Source organism: Clinocottus analis, unplaced genomic scaffold, assembly GCF_023055335.1.
Source record: "Clinocottus analis isolate CAN_PGR_092001 unplaced genomic scaffold, fCliAna1.0.p SCAF_2, whole genome shotgun sequence".
NCBI lineage: Eukaryota > Metazoa > Chordata > Actinopteri > Perciformes > Cottidae > Clinocottus > Clinocottus analis.
This window is the reverse complement of record NW_027175931.1, coordinates 23,874,891-23,891,891: the sequence shown is the minus strand read 5'-3', so window position 1 is coordinate 23,891,891 and position 17,001 is coordinate 23,874,891. Positions and strand designations below refer to the sequence as shown.

At 46.5% G+C, this 17,001-nt stretch overlaps 1 protein-coding gene across 3 annotated transcripts in view; it reads right to left on the bottom strand.

Annotated features, from left to right (window-relative positions):
* Positions 1–16,436, bottom strand: part of nova2 (NOVA alternative splicing regulator 2) — a 67,806-nt gene extending 51,370 nt beyond the window's left edge. Inside the window, exons 1-2 of one of the 3 annotated variants that reach the window (XM_068585224.1) lie at positions 13,821–14,775; positions 11,577–11,645 (exon numbers count right to left, since the gene is read on the bottom strand). In XM_068585224.1, coding sequence (XP_068441325.1) covers positions 11,577–11,645; positions 13,821–13,977 — 226 coding nt within the window. In that variant the 5' untranslated portion in view covers positions 13,978–14,775. Of the gene's footprint in view, positions 1–11,576; positions 11,646–13,820; positions 14,776–16,340 lie in introns of those variants that run through there. The other 2 variants (XM_068585226.1, XM_068585225.1) reach the window with 2 other exon arrangements.
* Between the last annotated feature and the right edge of the window lie 565 nt (positions 16,437–17,001).

Below are 17,001 nucleotides of genomic sequence, written 5' to 3'. Positions count from 1 at the left end.
GTTACGTTGCGACATTGCGTTACTCTGTTACGTTACGCCGTTACGTTACGCATAACATTACGCATTACGTTACGCATTACGTTACGCCGTTACGCGTTACGTTGCGACATTGCGTTACTCTGTTACGTTACGACATTGCGTTACTCTGTTAGGTTACGCGTTACGTTACGCATAACATTACGCATTACGTTACGCATTACGTTACGTTACGCGTTACGTAACGTAACGTTACGTTACGCATTACGTTACGTTACGCGTTACGTTACGCATTGCGTTACGTTACGCGTTACGTTACGCATTGCGTTACGTTACGCGTTACGTTACGCATTACGTTACGCATTACGTTACGCCGTTACGCGTTACGTTGCGACATTGCGTTACTCTGTTACGTTACGCGTTATGTTACGCATAACGTTACGCATAACATTACGCATTACGTTACACATTACGTTATGCCGTTACGCGTTCGTTACGACATTGCGTTACTCTGTTACGTTACGCCGTTACGTTACGCATAACATTACGCATTACGTTACGCATTACGTTACGCATTACGTTACGCCGTTACGCGTTACGTTGCGACATTGCGTTACTCTGTTACGTTACGACATTGCGTTGCTCTGTTACGTTACGCGTTACGTTACGCATAACATTACGCATTACGTTACGCATTACGTTACGCATTACGTTACGCCGTTACGCGTTACGTTGCGACATTGCGTTACTCTGTTACGTTACGACATTGCGTTGCTCTGTTACGTTACGCGTTACGTTACGCATAACATTACGCATTACGTTACACATTACGTTACGCCGTTACGCGTTACGTTACGACATTGCGTTACTCTGTTACGTTACGCCGTTACATTACGCATTACGTTACGCGTTACGTTACGTTACGCATTACGTTACGCATTACGTTACGCCGTTACGCGTTACGTTACGACATTGCGTTACTCTGTTACGTTACGCGTTATGTTACGCATAACGTTACGCATAACATTACGCATTACGTTACACATTACGTTATGCCGTTACGCGTTACGTTGCGACATTGCGTTACTCTGTTACGTTACGCGTACGTTACGCATAACATTACGCATTACATTACACATTACGTTATGCCGTTACGTTGCGACATTGCGTTACTCTGTTACGTTACGACATTGCGGTACTCTGTTACGTTGCGCGTACGTTGCGCATAACATTACGCATTACGTTACACATTACGTTATGCCATTACGCGTTTCTTTGCGACATTGCGTTACTCTGTTACGTTACGCGTTACGTTACGCATAACATTACGCATTACGTTACACATTACGTTATGCCGTTACGCGTTACGTTGCGACATTGCGTTACTCTGTTACGTTACGCGTACGTTACGCATAACATTACGCATTACATTACACATTACGTTATGCCGTTACGTTGCGACATTGCGTTACTCTGTTACGTTACGACATTGCGTTACTCTGTTACGTTGCGCGTACGTTGCGCATAACATTACGCATTACGTTACACATTACGTTATGCCATTACGCGTTTCTTTGCGACATTGCGTTACTCTGTTACGTTACGACATTGCGTTACTCTGTTACGTTACGCGTTACGTTACGCATAACATTACGCATTACGTTACGCCGTTACGCGTTACGTTACGACATTGCGTTACTCTGTTACGTTACGCCATTGCATTACTCTGTTACGTTACGCATAACATTACGCATTACGTTACGCCGTTACGCGTTACGTTACGACATTGCGTTACTCTGTTACCTTACGCCATTGCGTTACTCTGTTACCTTACGCCATTGCGTTACTCTGTTACGTTACGCGTATGTTGCGCATAACATTACGCATTACGTTACACATTACGTTATGCCATTACGCGTTTCTTTGCGACATTGCGTTACTCTGTTACGTTACGACATTGCGTTACTCTGTTACGTTACGCGTTACGTTACGCATAACATTACGCATTACGTTACACATTACGTTATGCCGTTACGCGTTACGTTGCGACATTGCGTTACTCTGTTACGTTACGCGTACGTTACGCATAACATTACGCATTACATTACACATTACGTTATGCCGTTACGTTGCGACATTGCGTTACTCTGTTACGTTGCGCGTACGTTGCGCATAACATTACGCATTACGTTACACATTACGTTATGCCATTACGCGTTTCTTTGCGACATTGCGTTACTCTGTTACGTTACGACATTGCGTTACTCTGTTACGTTACGCGTTACGTTACGCATAACATTACGCATTACGTTACGCCGTTACGCGTTACGTTACGACATTGCGTTACTCTGTTACCTTACGCCATTGCGTTACTCTGTTACGTTACGCGTACGTTACGCATAACATTACGCATTACGTTACACATTACGTTATGCCATTACGCGTTTCTTTGCGACATTGCGTTACTCTGTTACGTTACGACATTGCGTTACTCTGTTACGTTACGCGTACGTTACGCATAACATTACGCATTACATTACACATTACGTTATGCCGTTACGTTGCGACATTGCGTTACTCTGTTACGTTACGACATTGCGTTACTCTGTTACGTTGCGCGTACGTTGCGCATAACATTACGCATTACGTTACACATTACGTTATGCCATTACGCGTTTCTTTGCGACATTGCGTTACTCTGTTACGTTACGACATTGCGTTACTCTGTTACGTTACGCGTTACGTTACGCATAACATTACGCATTACGTTACGCCGTTACGCGTTACGTTACGACATTGCGTTACTCTGTTACCTTACGCCATTGCGTTACTCTGTTACGTTACGCGTACGTTACGCATAACATTACGCATTACGTTACACATTACGTTATGCCATTACGCGTTTCTTTGCGACATTGCGTTACTCTGTTACGTTACGACATTGCGTTACTCTGTTACGTTACGCGTACGTTACGCATAACATTACGCATTACATTACACATTACGTTATGCCGTTACGTTGCGACATTGCGTTACTCTGTTACGTTACGACATTGCGTTACTCTGTTACGTTGCGCGTACGTTGCGCATAACATTACGCATTACGTTACACATTACGTTATGCCATTACGCGTTTCTTTGCGACATTGCGTTACTCTGTTACGTTACGACATTGCGTTACTCTGTTACGTTACGCGTTACGTTACGCATAACATTACGCATTACGTTACGCCGTTACGCGTTACGTTACGACATTGCGTTACTCTGTTACGTTACGCCATTGCATTACTCTGTTACGTTACGCATAACATTACGCATTACGTTACGCCGTTACGCGTTACGTTACGACATTGCGTTACTCTGTTACCTTACGCCATTGCGTTACTCTGTTACGTTACGCGTACGTTGCGCATAACATTACGCATTACGTTACACATTACGTTATGCCATTACGCGTTTCTTTGCGACATTGCGTTACTCTGTTACGTTACGCGTTACGTTACGCATAACATTACGCATTACGTTACACATTACGTTATGCCGTTACGCGTTACGTTGCGACATTGCGTTACTCTGTTACGTTACGCGTACGTTACGCATAACATTACGCATTACATTACACATTACGTTATGCCGTTACGTTGCGACATTGCGTTACTCTGTTACGTTACGACATTGCGTTACTCTGTTACGTTGCGCGTACGTTGCGCATAACATTACGCATTACGTTACACATTACGTTATGCCATTACGCGTTTCTTTGCGACATTGCGTTACTCTGTTACATTACGACATTGCGTTACTCTGTTACGTTACGCGTTACGTTACGCATAACATTACGCATTACGTTACGCCGTTACGCGTTACGTTACGACATTGCGTTACTCTGTTACGTTACGCATAACATTACGCATTACGTTACGCCGTTACGCGTTACGTTACGACATTGCGTTACTCTGTTACCTTACGCCATTGCGTTACTCTGTTACCTTACGCCATTGCGTTACTCTGTTACGTTACGCGTATGTTGCGCATAACATTACGCATTACGTTACACATTACGTTATGCCATTACGCGTTTCTTTGCGACATTGCGTTACTCTGTTACGTTACGACATTGCGTTACTCTGTTACGTTACGCGTTACGTTACGCATAACATTACGCATTACGTTACACATTACGTTATGCCGTTACGCGTTACGTTGCGACATTGCGTTACTCTGTTACGTTACGCGTACGTTACGCATAACATTACGCATTACATTACACATTACGTTATGCCGTTACGTTGCGACATTGCGTTACTCTGTTACGTTGCGCGTACGTTGCGCATAACATTACGCATTACGTTACACATTACGTTATGCCATTACGCGTTTCTTTGCGACATTGCGTTACTCTGTTACGTTACGACATTGCGTTACTCTGTTACGTTACGCGTTACGTTACGCATAACATTACGCATTACGTTACGCCGTTACGCGTTACGTTACGACATTGCGTTACTCTGTTACCTTACGCCATTGCGTTACTCTGTTACCTTACGCCATTGCGTTACTCTGTTACGTTACGCGTACGTTACGCATAACATTACGCATTACGTTACACATTACGTTATGCCATTACGCGTTTCTTTGCGACATTGCGTTACTCTGTTACGTTACGCGTTACGTTACGCATAACATTACGCATTACGTTACGCCGTTACGCGTTACGTTACGACATTGCGTTACTCTGTTACGTTACGCCATTGCATTACTCTGTTACGTTACGCGTTACGTTACGCATAACATTACACATTACATTACGCCATTACGCGTTACGTTGCGACATTGCGTTACTCTGTTACGTTACGCGTACGTTACGCATAACATTACGCATTACATTACACATCACGTTATGCCGTTACGTTGCGACATTGCGTTACTCTGTTACGTTAGGACATTGCGTTACTCTGTTACGTTACGCGTACGTTGCGCATAACATTACGCATTACGTTACACATTACGTTATGCCATTACGCGTTTCTTTGCGACATTGCGTTACTCTGCTACGTTACGACATTGCGTTACTCTGTTACGTTACGACATTGCGTTACTCTGTTACGTTACGACATTGCGTTACTCTGTTACGTTACGCGTTACGTTACGCATAACATTACGCATTACGTTACACATTACGTTATGCCGTTACGCGTTACGTTGCGACATTGCGTTACTCTGTTACGTTACGCGTACGTTACGCATAACATTACGCATTACATTACACATTACGTTATGCCGTTACGTTGCGACATTGCGTTACTCTGTTACGTTACGACATTGCGTTACTCTGTTACGTTGCGCGTACGTTGCGCATAACATTACGCATTACGTTACACATTACGTTATGCCATTACGCGTTTCTTTGCGACATTGCGTTACTCTGTTACGTTACGACATTGCGTTACTCTGTTACGTTACGCGTTACGTTACGCATAACATTACGCATTACGTTACGCCGTTACGCGTTACGTTACGACATTGCGTTACTCTGTTACGTTACGACATTGCGTTACTCTGTTACGTTACGACATTGCGTTACTCTGTTACGTTACGCGTTACGTTACGCATAACATTACGCATTACGTTACACATTACGTTACGCCGCTACGTTACGACATTGCGTTACTCTGTTACGTTACGCGTTACGTTACGCATTACGCTACACATTACGTTACGCCGTTACGCGTTACGTTGCGACATTGCGTTACTCTGTTACGTTACGACATTGCGTTACTCTGTTACGTTACGCGTTACGTTACGCATAACATTACGCATTACGTTACACATTACGTTATGCCATTACGCGTTACGTTGCGACATTGCGTTACTCCGTTACGTTACGACATTGCGTTACTCTGTTACGTTAAGCCGTTACATTATGCTGTTATGTTACGCTGTTACGCCGTTACGTTGCGCCGTTACGTTGCGCCGTTACGTTGCGCCGTTACGTTACGCCGTTATGTTACGCTGTTACGCCGTTACGTTGCGCCGTTACGTTGCGCCGTTACGTTGCGCCGTTACGTTGCGTCGTTACGTTACGTTGCGCCGTTGTTACGTTGCACCGTTACGTTACGCTGGTTGCTCTGCTGCGTTGCTCTGTGGTCTTACTCTGTGAGCGACACGTTGCACTGTCACGCGGCTCTGTTATAGTGCGCTGTTCCTTCATGTTGTTTCATTATTAATATTATTTCATTATTATTATAAGCCATAACCTTTTTTTAACCTTCACTAAGTATTTATGCTGCCTAAACTGAAGAACATGTTCCATAACCACGACCACGTGTCGGGATGCGATACACAATTATGAAACTTTTCCGGTTCAGAAACGCCGACGTTCAACGTATCTGTGAGCTGCAGGAATATACAACGTCAACAATTCTTTTGACGCCCTGGTTGAAAATAACACAATTAATAACACGTCGAGAGAACTCGATGTCTCAGCGTGACGTCAGATTCATTGTCCTCTGCTACTATTTTCTGCACTTGTTGATATGAAACATAATCACAGCTCCAGCGTCTCAGCCTCCCGCGTGCAGCGAGTGTCTCACGCTGACAACATAATGAGCATGTAAACTTCCATTCCTTCCATAATTACAGATGTGGTGATTGTTACTGATTACGTCTTAATGTTTTAGGGTCACAGAGGAGGGAGCGTTTCGGGGGCTTCCTAAAAGGATGCGAGACACTTTGAAGGAAGGACAATGACCTTCATTTCATACAGAGAGCAGCAAGGTATTGCGCAAGCTCTCGTTCCAGATTCAGGGTCTCAGTACGCTGCAAGCAAAGCACGTTAAATATTATAATAACCCGAGGGCTGCGTCCAACAACACTTTCTGTAAAAAGACAACCAAACCGCCACTTCTGGGAGGGTTTGATGGTTTCTCCTCATGGTAGCTGTGTCTGTACGGGGTTCATGTTTTCAACACGTGTAAACAACACACCGACACCTCTCCTTTTATTTGACAAAGACGTCCTGGATCGACGCATTTGGAAGCTTTTTGTTTGAGGTCGTTCGTGATGAATAATAAGCGGTCCTCCACAACGACGTATCTGGATGAGTAAACAGTCCAATCTGTTGCTAAGGCCCCTGTGGACCCGCCAGGCCCAGAATAGGCTCGCCATGCTGGGGGATTGGAGGCTCAAATCCTGGGATCTGGTGTCCACGGGCTCGCAGGGCGGGGCTGTGGGCCGTGGCCGCTTAAGATCACAAATAATTTCTCATGTTCTGTTTTACGCTCACGAGCTTCACCGGCCGTCGCCTCCTCATAGCAGGAAGAAAGAAACCGTCTTTAAAGTGTTCCAGTTGGTAAATTACAGTCACGCTACTGTCAATTAATTCTCAAAAATACATCTCGAGGTTGAGCTTGTGGACCGACTGTGGCGGATTCCCAGAAACACGTTTGTTAAATACACATTAGCGTGTGTTAAATTGCTCTCTAAAAGTAGTTGGACTCACATTTGTTTCACATTTAAAAGTCTGTGTCACAGCTCTGAGTGTTTATGCTGAACTGAGAGCGATAATAATCATAATAAATGTTATTTGTATAGCATCTTTTGTGCAGAAAATAAAGCACAAAGTGCTTCACAATAAAGGAGTGGAGGTCATTTGAGACTTTTCACATGTTGACTCTGGACGTGTGATGTCTTGTGCACAATTTATATTTGCCAGTTTCCAATTTTAATGTTTAATAATGTTATATTTCAGTGACTGAAGTGTATCAGTGTGCACACAGCCTGGCTGATGAAGGGGGGCTCTGAGCTCTGGGGACTTGGAAAATATTCATCTCCTCTAAGCAGAGAGAGTTAAGGGAGGGGGCAGGCTTTGTCTAACACACCCCCTCCCCTCTGCTCTGCTCTTTTGTTGGGGGGCAACATTCACACACACACACACACACACACACACACACACACACACACGCACGTATAGCTTTCCAGCAGCGGGGCTTCGACCAGCTGTCTCGTTTCTGGAAAGATGGCCGCCGCAGAGGGCTCGCGGGAGGAAGTATCTCCATCCTCGTCGTCCTCTTCTCTGCGTCTCAGGCTTTTTGCGCGGCCTCCATTTGCCTCCGATTTGACATTTTCCGGCGGTGACTTTCAGCGTGCGAAAGGTCCTCCGCTTTCTTAATCGCCACGCCGAAGCCCTTCACGTTCTCGGGACATTTGGAGAAGGGCCGAGCAAAGGAGTTTGGGAGGAGTGCGGCCAGATAACCTGCTTGCAGTGAGCGGTTGAAATCCTTTCCTTTTTTTTAATCTACTTTTTGACGCCACGATCAGCGAATCACAAACGAATGTGCTCTGTTTTAGTTTTTTTCTGTTAAAGGTATCAAGATGACTCAGAACGCCAGCAGCACATAACGCTGCGTTTTCACACCATCATCTTCTCAGAGAGGATTTTTTTTTTTTTTAATGGAGGGCATTTCAATTTGAAAACACAACTCTTTAAAAATAATAAAAGGCTCTAATTTGCAAACATTTCGCGGCCAAAATCGGATTAATGGAACAAAAACAGATGTACAAACCGGGTCACTATAACAATTGAAAACATATATCTGAATAGAAATAAAATATGGGGTCCTGGTCGGTGACAGACGGGGCAATACCTCCATCTTTTTTCATCTGCACAACATTGTGCGGTGGAGGTTAGAGGAGGACCAATCAAATGCCTCCTTCCTGAAACGATCCCTATCATCAGGGCGTCTGCGTGGAATCGAGGCAGACGTGGTGGCTACGCTAACAAAGATAACTGAAGCAGCCGCCTCCTTTCTCCCGCTCCAGCCTGTCTGTGTGTGTGTCTGTGTGTGTCTGTGTGTGTCTGTGTGTGCTTATTGTTCACGGACCGAGGCTATTGCAGAGGAGGGGGACCCCTTCAGTCGTCCCCTTTCATCGCTCTCCCTTATCCATATTCATCGCCGCTCCCCTCACCTATCAGCGAGCGGCTTCGCTGCGACCGGCGTCTCGCTCCGCCAATCGCACGCCTCCCTTTGTGGGAACATTCCCACCTCCCGGCGCCTTCACCCCACCCTGTACAATGGCTGCTTTTTTTTTTTCTTCTTCGTCTTTATTTTTTTCTCACTTTGACGCAGTGGCGTGGAAAAAAAAAAAAAAAAAAAAGAGGAAGAAGAGGAGAGGGTGGAGAAGGAGAGTTTCGCAGCCACCGGAGGCAAATCGATCGACAACGGTTGCCGAGCGAGCGTCGTCAATGGCAGCCGGCGAATTGATGAAGGGGGTGGAGGACAGAGCAATGGAGGTGGGGGGGTGGAGAAGAGGAGGGTGCAGTCGTGACGGTCTGAAGAAGTAGACCGCGATTAGTATGGATGAGGAGTAAGAGGAAGATGGAGGGCAATGGAAGAGGAAGCGCGGAGAGAGCGGAACAGGCGTGTCCGCAGAGGAGAACGCGGCGTTCGGGGGGAAAGCGCGAATAACTCCCCGCTATGTTGAATAAAAGCGTCTTCTGGAAAGACTTCAGCGTCTAGACTCTGCAGCTGGAAAGCCAAACGTGAGGCTTCTCCGTCTCCGACAGCTGATCGACGGACGTCCCCCCGGGAAAAAAAAAATGAAAAAGATGCTTCAGAGGACGCTCGGACCAATAGCGTCAAAGGGTCCTGTCTCGTCATCTACGCTCTCTAAAGTCTGCCCATAAAACACAAGGACAGCACACACACACACACACACACACACACACACACACACACACACACACACACAGAATGTGTCCTGCCAGTCCCCTAATGTCACTTGGCAAGGGCATTTCCTCCCCCTCCCCCCACGCCGCCTTGCCAGTTCATCCATTTGCTAGATTAATGTATTAGGTCCCATCGACAGGAGAGAAGAGCGACACAAAGTGATGAAAGCACTGAGAGGTCTGCGCGTCCAGGTCAGCAAACTTTCCTCCTGACTGTCACACCTGGACGCGGCCCCTCCCCCACACACCTGGGCGTTCATTTTTCTGACCACCTACATGAAAATCGAGAGGGAGAAAAACACACCATCCAATTTATTTTGCTGGCGCTTACGTAAGAATCCTTAATTATACAAGCAGGGGTTTTTTTTAACTCTGCTGTGTTTTTGAAGTACTATATACAATAGACTTTGAACAAATATCCGTTTGGAGCTCGGTGGAAAGTTTAAGACTTTTCTTTTCTTTTGTGAATTATTTGGGGCCAAGAAATGCTAAAATGCAAATTTAATATCATCACAATATATGTTTGTTTTTAAAAAGGAACAGTTGGGTGAAAATAAATACGCTCTCACCTTCACAACCTATTGCAACTTTATTTTAACTGTAAATACATCTCTGCAAAGGAAGCTGATACGTTACTGACAGTGCATTTAAATGAAGAAATTAAGAGAAAAAACCTTGGATTTATAATCTGATAATCAGATTAAGATGGTACAGAACACATTATTTGAGAGTCTGATGTCCAAATAAATGAGAAAAGTCTTTGAAACGCTGAACCCTGATTGGCCGACTGCTGCCGATCCTTAAATTATGAAGCTTCAGGACGTTTTTTTTTTATTTTTTTGCTCATTTTAGCCAATCGCCATGAAGTTTGTCTTTGAAAATGATCCAAGTTTCAAAACCCATGAAACAAAATTAAATATTAACAACGGGCGCATTTGGTGTCTCTGATCATATATGTGCATGATTAGAGGGAAAGCAGAATTCCTTTAATGTGGGAGGGGAGCCCCGCTGGGTCGGGGGGGGGGGGGGGCAGCAGAGATGAGAAAGGCTTTTCAGGTTGTTGGATTAGACGGGTCGGTGTCGGCCGCGCTCACTGGTCTCTTCATCTTTAAGACCTTCAGCTTTTCAGAGTCCGGACGCCTCGGGCCCGGACCGTCGGCCGTCTGACCAGCTCGTCCTCTCCAATGTCATCACACACACGTTTGGAATCACAAAGCCGCGAAAAAAAAGTCTGTCCTTTCTCATCTTCGGTCACGCAGAGAGCGAGGAGGGAACGAACATAATTGTTCTGCTGTGATGAATTAAAATATTTCTGATTTTAAAGGCTTTTTCATTCTTTTTGTTTGAGCTCCGCACGTTAAGTTTCAATGTATCGCTGTGAAAAATTAAAAAAGGGTTAAAACAACAGTAGCGTCACTCAACAACACACCACACACCACACACCACACACACCACACACCACACGCAGAGAAACCAACATTTAAAACAGCACAGCGGCGGCGGACCGTAGGACCCCGATTGTTGGGATGATATGGCTGGCATGAGGTCAAAGGTCAACAGAGCTCATCTGTGAGTGTAATGTAAGAGCACCATGACAAAAAAGGCTGAGTTTGTGTAAAAAAGCATGAAAATGGATGCCATGGAACTGATAACACACAGTAGATAAACAGTATCATGCGTTATCCCGGACCAGAACACATGAGGGTGTTGCTTTGAATCCTATTTGATCGTCGTCAGACTGCCCTGACATTTAAAATGATTTGCGTTGTTGCTGCTGAATGAGTCCTGCATTGAAGAAGGTTACAGTAAAGGTTTCTTTTAAAAGAACAAAAAAAGAAAACAGGTAGAAGATCAAAAGCAAAGTCTCTCTTACCATGAGTCTCAGTTTCTTGGAGAGGGAATACAATGCCTTCAGTTTCAAATAGGGGCTGCAGGAAGGCCACTACAGAGAGAGGAAGCACAGGGGTCGGGGTGGGGGTTGTTTGGCGTGAGCTAATCATACAGAGAAACAACCATTGTTATGATCTCTCATCAGCACTTTGACTTTGTGAACTTTGTGAATTTTTTTCTTGAGAAGAAATACCAACACAAAACACATACGCTAGTGCATCTTATCATCAGCAGAGTAAAAGTCATAACTTCTAAAAATGTATATAAAAAGGAACAGAATGCTGAAAACAACAAAACAAAAACACGTCTGAATTGACGGTCAACACAAAGACTCCACCAACGACCTGCAGCCTCCGATCGCTGATTATCTGAAAGGCTTCTGGACCAAGTGTCATCCTGCTGATGCTGCTGGCTGAGGGAGGCCGCCCCCTCGCTGCCTGAGCGAAAGCCTCGTCGGCGATACCCATCATCATCATCATTATCTTCATCGTCGTCGTCCCAACCTTCTCATTTGTCTAAATGGAGGGCCCTGTTATGCAGGCAGGAGGATGCCCCCCTGGGTGCCCCTCCACACGGGCCAGGAGGAGCCGTTATGAGCTCGGAGTGCATCGACCTGCGGTTAAACAACGCACGGCCAACCCGAGGCCCAAAACTCTGAGCCGGGGCGACCTGGGAACGCCACCGGCACACCGAGAGCGTGGTGGGGGACATCTGTTGGCCGTTAAAAAGACGCCTCCGTGGGTGAATATAGGACGGTTGTGTTGACAACCTTCAATATGAGGGAGGCTCTTCTCTGATCTAAAAAATCTGCGCAAAATAAAATGTTATTTTTCTCAAAATGAATCTTGGATTTTTGCATTCCCCTCTGGGGATGCACTAACTTTAGTTGTTGTTTTGTCATCAGTGGAGATTTTCAGTGTCCCATTAAGCTCTGGACATTGTTTTTTAAAATGTTTTAATGAAAATAATTACATTTATACACGTAACATAGCATGTAACTTGATTTATTGGACATAACAGTGTAATATGATGGATTATTGTCTCCGTCTTAAAGACATATTTCTCTCTAACTCTTCACAGAACATATAACATTATTATTCCATGGTCACATGCACTAACATTTTGGGTTTGCCTAAAATCTCCAAATCCGTCCCCCGCTCTTACGCACGCGCCCCTTCCGGGTGTCCTGTAAAATAACACATTTTAAAGCTGCAGTGTGTGTCCGCGTGTGCGTGATGGAGGGTGTGCATGGCCACGAGAGGCTGTGCTGATGGTGTGTAATGCCGGGTTGATGGGGAATGCTTGGCGCATGACAGCATGTAAACAAAAAAATAAAAAATGTGGTGATTCCCATGGTGACACGTCCTCCAACCAGAGAAACGAAGCCAGCGATGATTGGACAATTTAGAGCTATAGAACCACAGAATGAAATACATCTCCCCGCTCTCCATCTGCGGGTCATTTGCAATCAGGACAGCAAAGCATGATCCAAAATACACTTGGCAACCGACTGGCAATGCTGCAGTGACACAGGGACGCTGTCGCGCACTGAGCCCCCGCGGCCCGCCGCCGCTATAGCGCCTTGTTTATCCCGCTGTCCGCGGCGACGGCGGCTGATGTGTGAGATTATCACAAGGTCATCCGTCGGCGGGGGGAGGAGGGGGGGGGGGGGGGGGCTGCATGCGGATCGCGCACCAGCCTGATCTGGCTCTCGCTTGTTTACATCCTCGCTCGGGCTCCTCGCAGCATGGCCGCTGCGGCTGCGCGTGAATCTCAAGACGCAAACATATATAGGTATTAATCGCAATAATGCGAGAAAAAAATAAAAATAAAACAAAGGAACGCCCAATTCGGCTGGTTTTAAACCATTGGGATGCAAACGGGGGGAAATCGCCCCCCCCCCCCCCTCCTTCTACTCAGCAGCTCAGTCGCGCTCATTGTTTCCTTTCCACATAAACAGAGGCGGCCCGTCGTTATTTCAATGCAGATGTAAATTCACTAAAAGGACACGAGACGCGGTTCTCTGCGTGTTTACATCGCTGCGTAACCGGAACACAGACGCGTCTGCGCCGCATAGACCTCCGTGTTTAAGAAGCAGATCAACCTGCTCCGCTTTCTCCTCCGCCGCCTCAGGACGGAGCAACATTCACAAAAAAAAAAAAAAAAAACCCGAGCAGCTCCGCATCACCCCCCCCCTAAAAAAAGAAAGCCACCCCGGCGCTCTTACCTCCTGTGTTTGTGCGTTTGGTGCTGCTGGCCTCCGTCGGGGTCTCCAGGGGTCTTTTGCGCGAGTCCGGGGGATCGGACTCCATGTGCGGTGGTTGATTGTGATGGTGAGGATTTGAGAAAATCCCGTTTTGCTGTACTGCTCCGCCGGCCATCATTTTCGAGCTCGCGCTTGGATGCTTGGGCTGCGTTTGCGTTTAAATCCCCCGTTTGTGTTATTAGTATTCTGTGTGCTTCGGACACAGCGTGTCGCCGTACAGACGGGAGTCCTTTGGAGAAATGCGAACGCGATTTGAGGAATCGGAGGAGCAAAAACAAATAAAAAAAATACGCTCGTTTCTTGCGGACGGCGAAGGATTAGCTGCGCGTGTTCTCCGCGGCGGTGCGCCCGTTGCGTGCAGAGATGCTGCGCAGGGGACAGGAGAGAAAGAAACGCGGATGATCGAGTCGGAGGAGGAGGTGGTGGTGGTAGTGGTGGTGGTGGTGGGTGGAGGGGGGGAGGGGGGAATAAAATCCTCAAAAAGAAAACAACCTCAGTAGATGGAGAAGGATCTCGGCTACCGAGGAGAAAACAGACAAAAACGTGCAAACAGGAGCGTCAATCTTCCATCAAGCTTCGGAGATGTGTGTCATTCCGCTGCAGCCAGGAGAAAAAGAGCGTACTCATGTCAGGCAGTGCACAGGACGGTGGCGCTCCGGAACGATAAATAAAACCAAAACAAGACCGACAGAAAGAGAGGAAGAAAAGAGAGAGAGGCGGAATCAACCGACGAGAGAAGGGGAAGGTCGGCGAAGCATTTATAATACAAAACAAAAAAAAAATTAAAATCCAATAGTGGGGCTATTATAATGTATTTTCTTCTTCTCCTGTCCCGGCTCCGATCATGAAGACACCCAGGGGTGACGGGGCTGCGCGAGGAGTGTCCGTAGGAACACACACACACACACACACACGCGCACACACACAGAAAGAGAGAGAGAGAGAGAGAGAGAGAGAGAGAGAGAGAGAGAGAGAGAGAGAGAGAGAGAGAGAGAGAGAGAGAGAGTAGAAAGAGACGGTGTATTCTTTTTTTTTCCTGCTCGTTCTCTCGGTGAAGATGCTGCAGTCTTTGCGTTCAGAGCATCCCTCCTCTGACTGGCTGCTCGAGGGAGCGTAGGGGAGCGGCTGACGTCACAGGGCCTCGCGGTGCCTTCACAGGCATCTCGTAAAAGTAGGTTCCATCCCCCCGCCCCCTCCTCAGACGTTTAGTAAAAGTGCTACTGTGCGTTGTAGTGTTTTAATCTTCTTTTTATGAGGTAATAAAGCGTGAAATGACCTTATTCAAAGTTTATCCAGGAAATGTATTATCTTGTTTCAGCGTCTGCGTCTCTTTCTGCATTACAAGATTAATCCACGTCACACCAGTGGGCTTTAAGGCTAACAAACAGTTTTCCATTGAAAGTCGAAAGAAGTCAAACAAAAGCACAACAAACGGAACAACACGTGGAAGAGTCTTACACAAACTCAAACATAAAACCCTGCTCACACAACAAAACTAAAACTCTTTGGTTTTCAAATTTCCCACGCCACACAAAGGCGTCGCAAAGAACATAGAGTCCTAATGAAAGCACCAATAAAAGCAAATAACGTGCAGTAACGGTGCTCGCCAGGTGTTCATGTAAATAAACATGTTCGGTTCAATTCCAACACACAAGCACTCCCACGCCCCCTCCCCGAAAAAAAACCCCCCAACGCCTTGGATGTTCAGATTTCCCACGTCACGCGAAGGCGTCGCGGCAGAGAAAGCGAGGAGAGCCAGAGGGAGAGTTGGGGCTCCTTCAGCCGCGACGCGATTGGCCGAGGCAGCATTTCTCCGGCTGAACAAGAGGACACAGATATGCATTCGCCCCGCCGGAGTCACATGACGATGAAGAGGAGAGGAGAGGATGCGGCGGCGGGTTATTTTATTTATTCATACATTTCTTTTACTCCGCTACTTCCGATGCAATTACGGCAGAACGAGGAGCCTCTGAGGTCTGAAGCCTGAGAGCAGCAGGCCGAGCAGCCTCCAGCTCACCTGGACATCTGCGGGAAATACATTCATGTATGTATTTGGTTCTTTCTGGCTTGAATTTGAAGCACTATGAATCAGCATGGGAGATGGACTGGTGACACTTAAAGAGCGTGTTTTTTTTATGAAGTGGAAAAAGCATTAAAAAAAAAAATTCAATATATACAATACACATTTTTGGGGGGGTTGTATCGGTGGTTGTTTGCCTTATTGTGATTCCCCACAAGCTCACATTTTTGCCTCTGACCAACACTAATGACCCTCTTGACTGCAGGCCTGCTCAGCCTCTATACCTGCACCCCAAAAAAGAGAAAAAGAAAATCCCGTGTTTGCTTTTGCATTAGCCCACTGCAGTTCTGACACTGAAGAAACCCCAGAAAAAACATCCCTACATGAAGAAGCATGAAACCTTTTTCTTCTGAGCGGCTCCGGCCCGCCTCACCTGTCCCCTCGGCTGCTGCGTGACCCACCTGTGTGTGCTGCGCCTGACATCTCTGCGTTCGCTCCGCCTGGATGTGAAGAGAGATCCTCCAGCACTGAGCTGTCTGAGAGAGAGCTATACCCGCCTCAGTCTTTCCCTCTCTCCCTCTCTCTCTCTCTCTCTCTCTCTCTCTCTCTCTCTCTCTCTCTCTCTCTCTCTCTCTCTCTGTCTCACACACACGCGCACACTCACACATTTGGCATATTCTCTCTTTCTTTCTCTCACACACACACACAAGCAAATACCTTCTACTCCCTCTCTCTCCTCTGTCCGGTGGCGTATACAGATGCGGTGCGCCCTCATCGCCTCCTGTGGATCGTAGTCAAGGTGACATTGGGCTGCCTGCATGTGCACATGCACACACACACACACACACACTCTCTCTCTCACACACACACACACAGCTCTTCTCACACTATTTCACATCGCCATGAGAAAAGGCACCGGTGAGCCAGTCGTCTCCAGCTCTGGAAATACGTGGCAAATGGGAGGCAGATGGATCTCAGGGCTGCAGTCCGAGACAGATTGAGCACCACAACTAGCAGAGCGGCTACTCGGGGGTTGGACAAAAGGCCCGAACGCCGGCAACAGACCTGTGTGAGACACCGCATGCAGTTTTAGCTGTACATATACACATATATATTTACATA